Source organism: Agelaius tricolor, unplaced genomic scaffold (genome assembly GCF_023055355.1).
Source record: "Agelaius tricolor isolate 1412-34295 unplaced genomic scaffold, bAgeTri1.0.p SCAF_82, whole genome shotgun sequence".
NCBI classification, from domain to species: domain Eukaryota; kingdom Metazoa; phylum Chordata; class Aves; order Passeriformes; family Icteridae; genus Agelaius; species Agelaius tricolor.
The window spans coordinates 469,081-483,371 of record NW_027269342.1 but is presented as its reverse complement, the minus strand read 5'-3'; the positions used below and the strand labels follow the sequence as shown (position 1 = coordinate 483,371).

Genomic DNA, 14,291 nt, shown 5'->3' with positions numbered 1-14,291 from the left:
ATTATGTCTTTAACGTTGACCCTAAATAATTCTGTTTGATGTTAATAAATACGAGCTCATATTTGGATACTGTCATTAATCTGAGAAACAAAGCATGTTTTTCTAAGAATGAAGAAAATCAGATGTTTCAGAAATGAGGAAAGAAAGACTAGAAATAATAATCCAAAGAAAGGCAGTAGAAGTGTATTACAAAAGGTGGGTGTAATTTGCAGCATGCCTGTAGGGAAATTGCATGAGCAGAAAATCTTTTAGAGAAGTTCCAGATCTCCCCTTTGGGGGAGTTTTGGCCAGGCTTTTTGTATCTTATTGTGCCTGCTTCATGAACCAGAGGAGATTCATTGTTCATGTCTTGAACCTGAAAAAGTTTGTGTTTTAAAAACTTGCATATTCAAACTTGCACTTTCGAACCTTCAGTCTGCTACCTCACCCTCAAACCTCTGAGTCTTATAGATTTAGATCATAAAATCTATCACATTATAAAAAATAATAAAAAACAATGGTTTTACTACTATTCCCATTCAGAATTCTTAGAAGGGGTGACAGACCCTATATTCACTAACACTAACAGTCTTGGTTGACACTCTTTACTACCTTAATTTGGACTTGCGTTATTATTTATCTAAATATGAAGAAAGATATTGAGGTGCTGGAGTGTGTTCTAAGAGGGATCCAGGGTGCAAGTCTTACATGGAGTGGTTGAGGCAGCTGGAGGTGTTAGTGTGGAGAAAAAAAAAAATGAGAAAAGACTAGGTGTTACTGCTCTCTACAAGTACCTGAAAGGAGGTTTAGCCACGTGGGATTCAGCCTTTCAATAACAAGTGACAGGACAAGATAAAACATCCTCAAGTTAAATCAGGATGTGTTTAGATCTACTGTTAGGGCACATTTCTTTACTGGAAGGGTGGTCAAGCATTGGAACAGGCTGCACAGGGAAGTGCAATCACCATCCCTGGAGGTATTTGAAAGGTGTGTAATGTGACCCTTGGGGACATGGTGTAGTGCTGGGTTAATGGTTGGATTCAATGATCTTAGAGGTCTATGATTCTAAATTGAAGCTTAATGTACTTAAATAATGTTCCCAGGTGCACTCCTTTGTAATGGTAGATGGTCTGAGACAGACTGTGGTTGTTTTTTATTTTGGGAATTAAAAAAGCAAAGACAGAGAAAGAATCTTGTTAGAATGCTTTAGGTTTTGCAGACTGAGGACTTCTCAGAAGCACTAAATTTGTAGAAAGCTGGCAGTGAGAGATGTGGGTGTAGGAAAAACATTTCACATAGAAACAAGTGAGCTGTTATCCAGTATTTATAATGCTGATATCATGCACTGATACATGGTTCTAGTTTTGAATAGAGAATGTCCCCGTTGGATATAACTGAGTATTATAAATTTCATATCTAAATAATCCAAATAGGATTAATTTCTAAGACCAGCATCATCCCATTTTTCAGAAGATGCAGCATTCATAAACGTTTGGACCCATTCATGATGGGTGTAATGGATACTTCTGGAAACTAACCTTCTTCTGGATGGTTCATGTTTAAATGAGCGCTGTATTCTCCAGAGGATGATGATAGTTTCTCACTTTACCTTTTCAGATTTTAAAGTTTTCAGGACCAGGGGGTGCTGATCAGCAGCTGGCTGAATGTGTGTGCCCAATTGGCCAAGAAGGCCAATGGCACCTGGCCTGTATCAGAAATAGAGCAGGGTTGTGATTGTCCCTCTGCTCTCTGCATGGGCGAGGGCACACATTGAGTATTGCATCCAGTTCTGGGCCCCTCATTGCAAGAGAGACATTGAGGTGCTGGAGTGGGTCCAGAGAAGGGCAGTGCAGCTGGTGAGGGGGCCAGAGAGATGAAGTCTTACGAGGCACTCCTCGTAAGAGGAGTGGCACACTTCATAAGGTGGGGGTACAGGAGTTGTTCAGTCAGAAGAGGAGCTTTGGAGGAGTCCTCTTCTCTAAAGCTACCTGAAATGAGATTGTAGCAAGATGGGGATCAGCCTCTTCTACCAGCCAACAGGACAAGAGGAAATGGCCTCAAATGGCACCAGGAGACACTCAGATTGGGCATGAGGAGCAATTTTTTCACTGCAAGAATGGTTAAGCATTGGAAGAGGCTGCCCTGGGAGGTGGCAAGGTCACCATCTGTGGAAGTGTTCAAGACATGACTGGATGAGGCACTTAGTTCTATGATTTAGTTGTCACAAGGTGGTGTTTGGTTGGACTCAGCGATCTTGGAGGTCCATCCTAACCTAATGATTTTACTCATTCTGTAGTCCGTCACCAGCTGGTTTGGTCTCTGTTCTGAAGCATGCAAAGCACAGAATGCAAAAATAGCTCCTTAGCAGCAGCATGTAAAGCAGCGTTTTCCATACCAAGGTCAGGTAATTCCTTGTGTTTCCAAGCATGGTGGGAAGGAACTAGTCAAGACTGGAACATTGCTAATATGGCATTGAAAAAGCACTTCAACTAGACTGGCCATGCAAACATTCCAATCAATAGCATTCTTTTTTAATTTTTTAGATTTATTTGTGTCTTGGAGAAAATACAGGTATGTTTGTTTTATAAAATTTGCCCAGGTACAAAGCTGAGAAAATTTCTTTAATTGACTTCTTTATTTTTTCTTTTTAATTCCCAATTAAAAGTAGGGATAAACAAAAGTTCATATCAATACACGCCACACAAGAATTTTAATGTTTTTGCATAGCTGAAATAACTGGAATATGGGCTCTGCAAAGCTATTTTATTTTGTTTTGTTCTAATTAATTTGAAATCTTAAGCAACTGATGCATATCACTTTTTTGTTCTTCTGAATTTGTTTCATATTCATCATCCTTTAGACATGTGGCTGTTTCCATGGTTTAGAAAGTGCTATGTTATATACAATTCATAATGGGGCTCTTCATCTTTATTGATGTCATATTTAGAGTATTTTTCTTTTATGTTTGCTAGAGTGATGCCATGGCATCATCAGGACTCTTCTTCAAAGATGGCAAAAAGCGCATTGACTACATCTTGGTCTACAAGAAATCAAGCCCACAGGTAGAAAAAAGAAGCACATTTGAGAAGAATTTGAGAGCAGAAGGGCTGATGTTAGAACGGGAGGTGAGTCCTGTAGCTTATGTGGCATAAAAAAGCCCCTTTATAATACTATTCTACTTTACTGAACTGATAAAAGATTCCAGATTACAAAAATACAAGCCTTTCCAGTCAGGCTGTTCTCATCATCTGCTTAACTGTATTAAACTAATAAGAAGAATAGTTTGATAGTGTGTGTTTAAAATGATTTGGAGATACATACTTGTACACAGAAGTGTAGTGCAGTACAGGGGGAAAAGTTCCAGCTTGTCATGCTTGCAGAACAGAAGCAGCTTCAGTAACCCATGGTGTTGCTTTAATATATAACCTCTCAGTCTTTCAGCAGAATGCCTGATGTTAAATGTCTCACTGTCTCAAGGGGTTAAGGTTGTCACTATTCTAGTTCATCTGTGGCTAGTAATAGTAGTATTAATAAAAAATGAAAGAAAATGGAGCCAGGGAAACATTGCCCTGGATTTTTGCTGTCTCATGAATGACCTGCAGAATGGGTATATATTTAGTCTATTCTGATGTAAGCTCCTATTGTTCATGTGTCTTTCATCTTGATTTTTCATCTCAGTAGAATTGTAATGCATGTTGAGTTTAAGCCATGAGCTTGCAAGATATAGCTCACAATATAGCATGTTGAATATTCATAAATAGCTAACCTGACTAAAATTTGGATTTAAGGCTTTTAAGAATTGTTACATTATGGTAGTAAAAATATCTGGTTTTGTTCCAATTTAAACAAATAGTAAAATCTTAGCTTTTGTCAGTTCAGAATTACTGACATTCAGAAACAAATGGTTTTATAAGATCTGAAATATTTTGCTTTCCACAAGTATTGTATTTTATCCACATCTTTGGAGAAAGTGAAATATTTGAGGCGGTAGTATGGAACTGTGATATGATTTATGGAATGGGTAGGTAAAATTGGAAACATCTTAAGTTTAACTGCATGTTCTTTTACCTTTACTTACCAAACCTTGCAAAGTCAGGCTTTTGGAGGCTTTAATCAGACTTAACTCAAATATCAACATACCTAGATATAAAATCTCAAGCAAATACATCTGGGAAGAGGGTGGGGAACTGAAGTGTTCACAAGAGAAGGTGAATATAGAAATCTGTAAGGCTGAAAATCTTTTTTTAAGTATAAATAAATTAGTGATGAAAAACTGTGTAGAGTACACATTGTAATTTGAACAAAAAACCATCCCAGTTCATACACATTTGAAAATTCCCAGCAGGTAACTCAATTACTGAATCATTCCCTTGAGTTACCATTTTGGCAACCTGGAGCCTTCTCTCATCTGTTCTCATGTCTCTAGCAGCTGACCACAGTTCTCCTTTAATGGGAGACACACAGAATGGCCTTCAATCTGCTTGACTAAGGTGATTTTTTTGAGATTTAAAATTAATTCCATGTAAAATTTATTCCATGTAAAAAGGTGTTGCATAAAGTCTTTACTTACGTCCATGACCACAGACCTTTCCCTACAGATGCCTTTTGTCCCACTTGTCTACACATACTACAGAGTTTGTAAGGGAAAAAGATTACTGATTTTCCTTTGTCTTGAAGAGCACTTATTTTCAGATTTGCATGCCCAATTCAGGCCTTAAATCAGAATTTGACCCTGAAGAATGCTTCTGGAAGGGTGGTTGCTGTAGGTTTAAATTATTAATATGTGTTTGCATATTACTGCTCTTTACAGCCAGCTGTTACCAACAGTGATATCATGTTTGTTAAAATTCACTGTCCGTGGGAGACATTGTGCAAATATGCAGAAAGAATGAACATCAGGATGCCTTTCAGGTATTGTGGAAACTATTTTAAGAAACCTATGATTTAGTGCTTAATATTGAAAGTTCATCACTTACTGAAGTCTAAAAGTGCAACCTTTACTGCTCTGTACCAGGTGTGCTCATATTTATTTTAGTGATGTGATAGGGAGAGAGGAGAAACAAATAATAAGTGCTGTTCTTTCCTCCTTTTTACATGTGTACTATGTGTTACTTGTTTTCAAACTTGCCTTTTACATCAGATTGAGCATATGTCTTTTAGAAAACAGTAGTTCACGCATTGTTTTGGATGTTCTTGGCAGAGTTTCAGAAATTCTCCATCTGAGCTTGAGTGTCCTCCATGATTTTAGGGTTTTTTTTGGAGTCTTACTGAAAGGCAGGTGAAACGACAGAAAATGTCTTCCATGTCTCCAATATAACACATATTGTCACAATTTGAGTAAAATGAGGTCCAGTAGCTTTCTTTAGTCCTGAACTCACTTCCTTGTCTGAATGCAAAACAAGTTTCTATCAGATTAATATTTGTTATTAATTTGTGGGACAGGTTAATATTTTCTGCAACAATACCTAAGTCTTTAAAGGAGAAAATGTGCCTTTTCAAATTGATTAACGATGCTCCTAGAGAAGAGCATATCCTGTGCATGAGTTCAAGGAGTAACTAGGTGCTAAAGTTGTGTGACCCATGGAAAATGTCCTTGCAGCACTCCTTTCCCACTCAAACTGCCAAGTGCTCAGTCTTTTATGCTATGGGGCTGTGGTCTCCTGCATTGGTCCTAAGACAGAAACAGTGATTGTGAATCATCATTGCTCAAATCTTGCTCCACATACCCAGTTCTGTAGTGAGTTTTCACATCATCCCATTAAGCCTTCAAAGGCCTTTCCATAAAAAATGTTTTCTGTAATAGTCATCTTCCATATGTTTAAAAATATTATTATAGTGCTATTTGAGTTTACCTAGTTCAAAAAATACTTGCCAGTATATTAAATATAGAAGTGTTTATCTAAGGGTATACACACATAAATAATCAAAATTTCAATTAAAAATTATATTTTCTTCCTCTTGATACCTTACTTCATAAAATTGTGTTTTAGCAATGGTTTGAATTCTTCATAATTTTAGTTATTTCATAGATCTATAGTGCTCTCAGGACAAAAAAGGCTGGCTTTTGCAGTCCTGATTTATTTGGAAGGCATTCTAAGTCATGTTTGTTTTTTATATTATTAAATGCCATGTAAATATATTCTCTTAGTGTTTCCCCCAAAATGTCTTAATTGCTGGACTTTGGCTTGGCTTCTTGTTATCCAATTCATAACAATCTAATTCAAAACCAAAAGTAGATGAAATACTAAATTTTGCAATTTCATCTTTTTGGTAGTTTTGTTGTACAATGAAATACATTTATTAGGGAAGAAATTTTTCCACCTCTACCTCCATAATAGAACTGTGAGAAATAGTAAATTGGTCAACATTTCAGTTATCTTTAAAAATATTTTAATAGGAATTTAAATGAAATTGCAGTCTAGAACTTGTGTGACTATTTTAGTATATTTCTTGAATTTCTGTACCTTTTAAAACAGAAAACTCAACACAATTCTGTTGCAAACACAAGCTGGATGTAGCAGAATTGAGGAATGGTCTGCCCTGCTTTGCCAGCAGCCTTTCTAAAGTGTCCCTACAGTAGATGAGCAGTTTTTCATGATACCTTCCTTCTCTCTTTTTAGAAGGCTGTGCTTTAGAAACTTGCTGAGACAGAGTTCAAGTCTTCATCTTTGTTCATATTTGCCCAGATAGCTTTTTCACGGATGCAGAAATATAAACCTGCACTCCTGTAACAACATCCTGTGACCGCACATTTTTTAATTTTATTACATATTCTGTTAGGAACAATTGTGTTTGAAGTGTTGAACTTGCCTTTTTTAATGAAATGTTTCCTACCTGGATGGTGTATGTTGTTTTCCTGAGGTAACCATTCAATGGACAAAGGAACCTCAAATGCTGCAGTTCTCCCACAATTAGTGATTACTAAGTGAACTAGAGCATCTTCCTCCCAAAAAGTTTTAGGTCATCCTTAGGTAGATTTAAGTAGGCCTAAGGGTAAAAGAGAGTTGGAGTTGATGATCTTTGTGCATCCCTTCTTACTTGAGATATTCTGTAATTCTGAAAAGCAAGTTATTTCTCATTGGCTTTATCTGTTTCATCAGTGGTTTCTGACTGGTTCTAGTACAAAGTTAAAGATGACAGATAACCTTCCCTGCAGTACTCTAGTGCAGTATACCTGTTTGCTCTTGCACAGTCTTGCAAAATTTTGACTTTTAGTTATGGTCACTTAAATATACCATATGTCAATATCATATATGAATAACACATGAAGAATTCAATTCAAACTTTTTCATTTCATTTTGCTCAATCCAGGAATCTAAACAAAATCAACACAATCAAGAATTATTATCACACAGGGTACTTCTCTCTGTTTCTGAAAAGTAAAAATACTTTGGAGATTCACCCATACCCCAGAGCTGTTTTAGCATGGCATTATACCAAAATGTGCTGGCAGATATATAATATGTATCATATATGTAATATAGATGGAATCTCAGTGTCTCAATTGCAGAATGAAATTTTTCTAAAATTTAAATGGACAGTGTGTAGTAATCATTGCTGTCTTGTATATATGGCTGACTTTGCAATGCTGCTTTATTTGGAAGCACATGTACATGGTTTCAAACAGGGTAAGCATCAAAGCTAGGGCATGACTGAATTACAATTTTTAAACTTTTATGGGTATTTTTGTTAAGTATATGGTCTGTCAGTAGAAATACAACTACTATGTGTTTCTAGAACTGAGGCAAAGCTTTAATTTTGTCTACAAGTATCTTGCAACATATAATTATTATTTTTTGTAGTTAATAAGTTATTTGTAACAGCTGAACTCCATCTGGGCAAAACAGCTAAGGGTAAATAAGGGTTTTGTTAAAAAAAAGTCTGAAAACCCTTTAATACCCTTCATTTCTTCATTTACAATGCTGCCTAGCAGTACCAAGTGTCAGGCTGCCAACAGTCTGCAGATTGGTAGATACATAATTTTCAGATGGCCATATATTTTCCAGACAAGGAGCCTTTCACCCTCTTTTTAAGGTATTAATTGCAGTGGATCTTCAATGTAAGTAATGTAGTTTAATAAATCTCACATACTGCCCAGGTGTGCAGTTGCAGATCTTCCTAACTCCTGAGGAATCTGCAATATCAAGGCTTTTGTGTGGTTGAAATGTGATGTGAAATTAAAGGAGGAGGCCAGAAAAAGAGCCTGAAAGCCTGAAACTAGATGTGGGAAATATAACCATGTAGCAAATATGTCTCCATTTGGTTTCAAAATAACTGTTCTCAGAACACTCTACTGGGAATTTCTGGTCTTGTTTCTCTAATTGGTGAAGGGTGCAGAGAAAAGAACTGTTAAGTGACTTACTGATCGGTTATCATTATTGTCAGTAGCTACAAATCCAAAATGCTATTTTAGAACAAACTTGAGAAAAGTGGAACTATGTTATTGTAATGACTTATTCTATTTCACTTTCCTTTTTAAAGTGTTTTTTCATGTTTTGGTCTATGAAAATGCATGTTTTTAAATGTCTAGCATTCTTTTTTAACATATATGTCCCTTTCAACTGTCTCCTATGTGATTAATCTCAGCTGATTTTTTGCTGTTCTTTCAGGAAAAAATGTTATTACACTGACTGGAGGAGCAAAACCATGGGCAGGTTGGTGGGTGATGTGTAGCTTCTAATTTTGTCAGTCAGTCACCCTGCTAAAGAAAACCCATTCGCAGTTGTAAATTTATCCATGAAACTTGGAAAATTAGATTATTTTCCTGAAAACTCAAAATATGTCAGCTCAAAGTGCTAAAATATTCATCTGCAACAAGGTGCAGTTCTTTAAAGCTTTGCCAGTTGTCATTTTAGAAATGTAAAGATGTTTATGCCAGGGAAACAAACAAAAAAAGAGACCTTATCTTTGCAGCAAGGATTTAATACTGGATCTCTCTCTGCCCTTATATCTGCTGACACCAAGGCATACCTCTTTAGCATCAAGGATGCTTTTGAGTGTGTGTCTCAGATTCAGGCAGTCAGCTACTTCCTTAGATATGCAAACAGACTTTTTCTGCTGTGTGTCCTCCTGATCAGGAACAAATTAATGCTGCGTGCTGAAGGCTGCTTTGAATTTTTGTTTGCTAGCTGAGAGAGTAACTTGCAAAACTCACTTGTAGCTAGCTGCTACTGCTGTTGGTGTTTTTGTCAGCCAGAAGAAGGGTACAAGAGGCTATAGGGGCAGGGGAAAGGAGCCTGGGAGTGCTAGGGAGTGAGAATGGGGGACACTGAGCTGTAGTTTCTCCCCATCACTTGAGTCAGAAATAATTATGTCTTGTAAATCCTAATCCCCATCAGAAAAGATACCTGGAAATATTTCAGGTGAGGGAAATCTCCTGAAGAGTTCCCCATCACAGGTTTTCTTGAGATGGATCTTGAGATGAGCTCACTTTTGATTTAAGTTCTCTTATTGTCACTTTAGATGGTAAAGATCTCTCATTTCTCTGGAGCAATTTAGGGAGTCTCACGATAAGTTTCCAGGACGATCAGCTAACAACAGCAGAATGTTGAATGGTAAAGTGAGAGAACTTGAAACATATGAGCTGATAGCATATGTTGAAGTAAACCAATTTATAACATAGATTTACAACTGCGTTTTGTCCTCTTCCCAGTTCCCATGCTTGCTCCATCTTAGCATGCATTATGAAAAATCTAAGTGAAATGCTTGCAATAAAAGGCAGAATCAACAAGCTTTACTTCAGAATTGTCTTGTTTCATCTATAATCCATCTGGTGGGTCCTGGATATTACATAAATTTTGTTTTCCTTATTTAGAAGGACAGATGTCTGAAAGATGCAACTGAAATTGCACAGTACCTGTGAATTGACTAATGAGTAATTTCCATGCCAGATTGATTTTGTATTTGACATAAATGCTTTTACTTGTGATTTATTTTGTGAGAATTTGGGTATAAATATTTTTATGCTTATATTTTCTGGCACTTTATATAATTCAGTGCACAGAGGAATTGTGTGAAACAAAAGCAATATAGAAAGAAGCTATATTTAAAGTTGAAAGCTAACTCTAAAATTGCTGACATACACATTGCATGCATACTTTTATTTCTACAACTGTCATTGTTACCTTGCATCTTGCAACTTTTCAAACTTTACTGCTTTTCTGTAATTTAATCTCTTGTTAAAATTTCTAAGTTAGAGTTTATAAGAGCTACAGTGAAGAAGTATATTAAAATTCTTTTATATCAAAATATTAAGTTTATAAAGTTTCTATGATTTAAGAAAACAAAGAATTCTAGTATAATTCTAGTATATTAGACCTGCTGTAACCTGGACCCTTCTCTAACTTTATTGACACAGTTATATGATAGGTAGATGTGTATCTATAAATGTTCTTTAAAAGATCTGCAAAAGATTATTAGGTGCATTAATGAAAGGACAAGAAAAATGTAATACTTAATTTCCTTTATGTGGTATCCATGTGGTCTGTTTATTTACACACCTTTAAAAAGCCTTGACATTGTGTTTAATTCTATGAAGCTTGATTTCTATCCATAGAATCCCACTATAGAAATAAATCTATCATATTCATTATGAGCAATATTTGGAAAGACTTGTTCTTCTCAAAGGAAAGAAATATACCAATAAATAGGGTTGGTATCAAAAATTGTCTGAGCTCTCAGATTGAAGACTGAATAATCTAGTAAAACTGTCTTGTAATTGCCACATTGGACCTGCTGATTTCATGCTGGTAAAGGATGGCGTCAAGGAAAAGAAAATGAAAATATAGTTGTCTTAGTCTGCAGCTGCACTCTGCCCACTGAAATGTTAAAATCACTTAATACTTCTAAAAATAGAGAACCAAAAATGTCTTTGTTCAGCACCTGACCCACAGTAAGTTTGCTTTGCAAGAGGATTTAAAATCTTTGGGATTTCAGTCTGCACACTAAAGTGAAATTGTTGGTATCATTCCAGTAAACAAAGGTATGATTATTTTTTTTTTTTTAGTGATGATTGTGTCTATATGTTGAATCTGTCAACCCTAACATGTTTCCCATTACATGGAAATACACTGTGCCCCGGTAACTTGGTGGCATGTAGCTGACACTTGGCCAGTCTCGAGAGACACAAACACCAAGCAAACTGCTGGGTGATGATTGCTATCAAAGCTGCCTAACATGACTGCTGAAGCTGCTTAATTCTGGTATCTCATTCCATGAGTTTGATCAGATAATGCTAAAATCGTCTATATACTGTGTTTCTTTGCATTGCAGTCTGTTGAGTAAGCATAATCTGCAAGGATTTTTGGGTGAGCTTGTTCTGCAAAAAAAGACTAACCAACCAAATAAATCAGATGGGTAAAACTGAGAATGGGAGTCGAGCAAAGCTGAAATTACAAGTGTCTTCATAAAATATTAAATTGTATAGCTAAGAATGAAATGCACATGCAATTCAGAGTGCTGTCCCTTGGTCTGAGGTGTTCCTGTAGCACCAGCTGGAGTGGTTTCAGTAAAAGCAAACCTGAATCAGTATCCCATAACATTGCAGCACCATTCCACTGGGACATTTTTTATCTCCTTGCCTGAATTCCCCAGAGAAGCTCTCTCTGCTTTTACTGTAGCTAAATAGGATACATTGAGCAGATTAAGTCAGGAATCTGTTTAAACTGCTACTTTAAATCTAGAAAGTCATTCTGAGTAAAAATGCTAATACTTAGTCCTATGATTTAGGGAAAAATCTGTATTTAAAGGCAAGCTCCATGAAAATATAGTTTCTTCTTCAACAGTAAAATAACATAAGAAAAATGTCTCTCTTGGATCATTTTTATACATTCTCCGTTGCAATATTCTATGCTATCTAGTACTAAAGGCATTATATTTTTTCTCAGAAGAGAAACTGCAAATGTAATGGGGACACAAGCATTAATTTATTCCAATGCTGCTTTTCATGTTAAAAGAAGCACTCATGAATTTTAAACAAGAGCTGTCTTTTTTTAACATAATATTTATCAAATTTTTTTTTAGATTTTTGTATGGGAGAAGTGATCAAGACTTTTCCCATAACCAATTTTAAAGTACTTTCATAATGAAAAAATCTGAAACTAGATGCACTGTTTTTCTCTTCTTCCTGATGCATCTGCATATTTTCCTCATTAAAAAAGAATTCTGGATTCTGACTAAAAAGTCAGTAAGCGTACAACAGAAAAAAAGGGTTCAAGAGAGTAAAGGAGAAAATGCATTTATATCAACTATACTAAGAGAGCTTCTGCTGGAACTAATAAAGATAATCAACTCACTGAGGTATTATTAAGGAGACACTTAAAGAATCCACCAGCCTCTGAACTGTGTTCTGTGTTCCAATTTCATGAACATATGATGTTCTTTGGCTTACAGTGCTTGATGTTGAACACAAGTGGTGTCCCTCAAGTGCAGTATCAGTTACAACAGAATGTGCACCAATATCTTGCAATATATAGCAAGAAGATATTTTGAGAATTTTAAATGTAACTGTAAAATCCTTCTCCCACATTTGGCTGAAATTTTTATCTGATACTGTGCGAAGTGGGGGTTTTCTGGTTTTGTTGATGTTGATAATAAGTATTTTCATAAGGGTTACTCTGTTGCATGAGAGCAATTTACCACATCATCACTTATAGTCTTTACTAGGAACATTATGAAAATAGCTGCATTCACATTATGAAATATAAATAACATTATGAAATGTAACTTTTTATTATGGGCATTATGAAATGTATAGCTGTGCTTCTGCTTAGCCCAGGCAATGAGGTATTCACCTCAGAGAAAAGAATTTGTTGCTTAGCTTTACACTTCTTGTGGATGTAAAATATATATACTTTATATATCATGCATACATATTCATTGAGTAGAACCTGAATTCCACCAAAAAAAATACTATTTGGGGAATTTTTTTCTCAAATTTACACTTTTTCTGAATCTCTGATGTGCTTATTGTGTCATGATATAGCACATTTAATTTGAAGTCAATTCCTTAAATAACCATGTTGCATTGCAATTGAATATGAAAAGGTATAGGTGAGCAAGGAGGGCAAAATTCAAGTGAGCATTTGCTCACTTAAAAAATTAACTGCACTTGACTGGATTTACACATATATGAATGATGTCCTGAGACATCATTTAGGCAACATGCCAGTAGAGAAAAAAAACATTTATGTTGCCAGTATGTAATTTAATTGAAGATACAGCATTGATGTTCTGTTTGTGTTCTGTAGTATCAATTTTTAAGAATCTGGAGGAAGCCATATTTAGGGGTTTTCTTGCCTAAATACTGTATAACCATTTTAGTGTAACATCCTTTATTTTTTTATTTGATATTTAGGTATACTGTTTCATAAGGCAATATCAGCTCTTGGATTTTTAAGAAAATTTTGCAGGGGAAATCTTTGTTGCAGTCAGAAAAACCATAATCTGATCCTTAGCACTCTCAAATATACTTTAAAATTTTATTAATTTTAGTGTCCACGTTGCCAGGCAAGAGAGTGGGGAGGAGTTTCACTTGCTTTGTTCAGTGCAGCTAGGTATGTTCTCAGCTAAGGCATAAGCATCTACAGTTCTGCCAGATGAATTACCTTGGAAAATTAATTTCTGCAGACTCAATACCACAGTCGCATTTTGAGCCGCAATCCCACTAATTTTAGGATGAGTTTTACTCAAGTAAAGTGTTCAAGATGGATTGCAAATAAATGTTGTTCATTTTGCTTTTTGACTCTTTATTTTCTGTTGCTTACTTAATGTGGAAGTTTCCTGCTTTCATTTAATTTCATTTCTAGAACAATGTCAATAAATATGCAGCGCTGCTGATAGAAATGACGAGGAAATGAGAGCGTGTCAACCTGACTTCTTGTCTCAGTTTGCAGAGGAACATCAGAGAGCTGAAAAGCTGGCTGCCCAGAAATCCCATGAAGCTGGATAAGGAGGCCCTGCCTGATCTGGAGGAGACAGATTGCTACACAGCCCCCTTCAGCCGCGCGCGCATCCACCAGTGAGTGCTGGGGTGGGCGGGCGGGCAGCGCCACGCACCACAAGGGTTTCTGTTCCTCACTTCTGAGCAAGGGCCAGAGAGGGAGCTGCTGACAGATGGTCACTGGCAGTACCAAGTACCGTGTTTCTCTTCAAGTGAAAATCTGCTCTTTGTCACTTGCTACTTGATGGTCACTCAGTAACATCATCTGAAATTTGATGGGAAGATGAATGTTGCCATTTTAGTTTAGAAGTTTTTGGTTTTTTGTTCCCTTACGTTACAAAATGCAAACACTTGCTCAAGTTTTCTGTGCTTA

General features: G+C 36.2%; 1 protein-coding gene across 5 annotated transcripts in view; it reads left to right on the top strand.

Moving 5' to 3' along the window:
• The window catches only part of ANO3 (anoctamin 3), a 111,738-nt gene that overhangs the window by 55,410 nt on the left and 42,037 nt on the right, over positions 1-14,291 (top strand). For all 5 annotated transcript variants that reach the window (XM_071418301.1, XM_071418299.1, XM_071418298.1 and 2 more), the window contains 4 exons: positions 2,952-3,104; positions 4,790-4,890; positions 8,589-8,633; positions 13,865-13,996. In XM_071418301.1, coding sequence (XP_071274402.1) covers positions 2,952-3,104; positions 4,790-4,890; positions 8,589-8,633; positions 13,865-13,996 — 431 coding nt within the window. The remainder of the gene's footprint in view (positions 1-2,951; positions 3,105-4,789; positions 4,891-8,588; positions 8,634-13,864; positions 13,997-14,291) is intronic.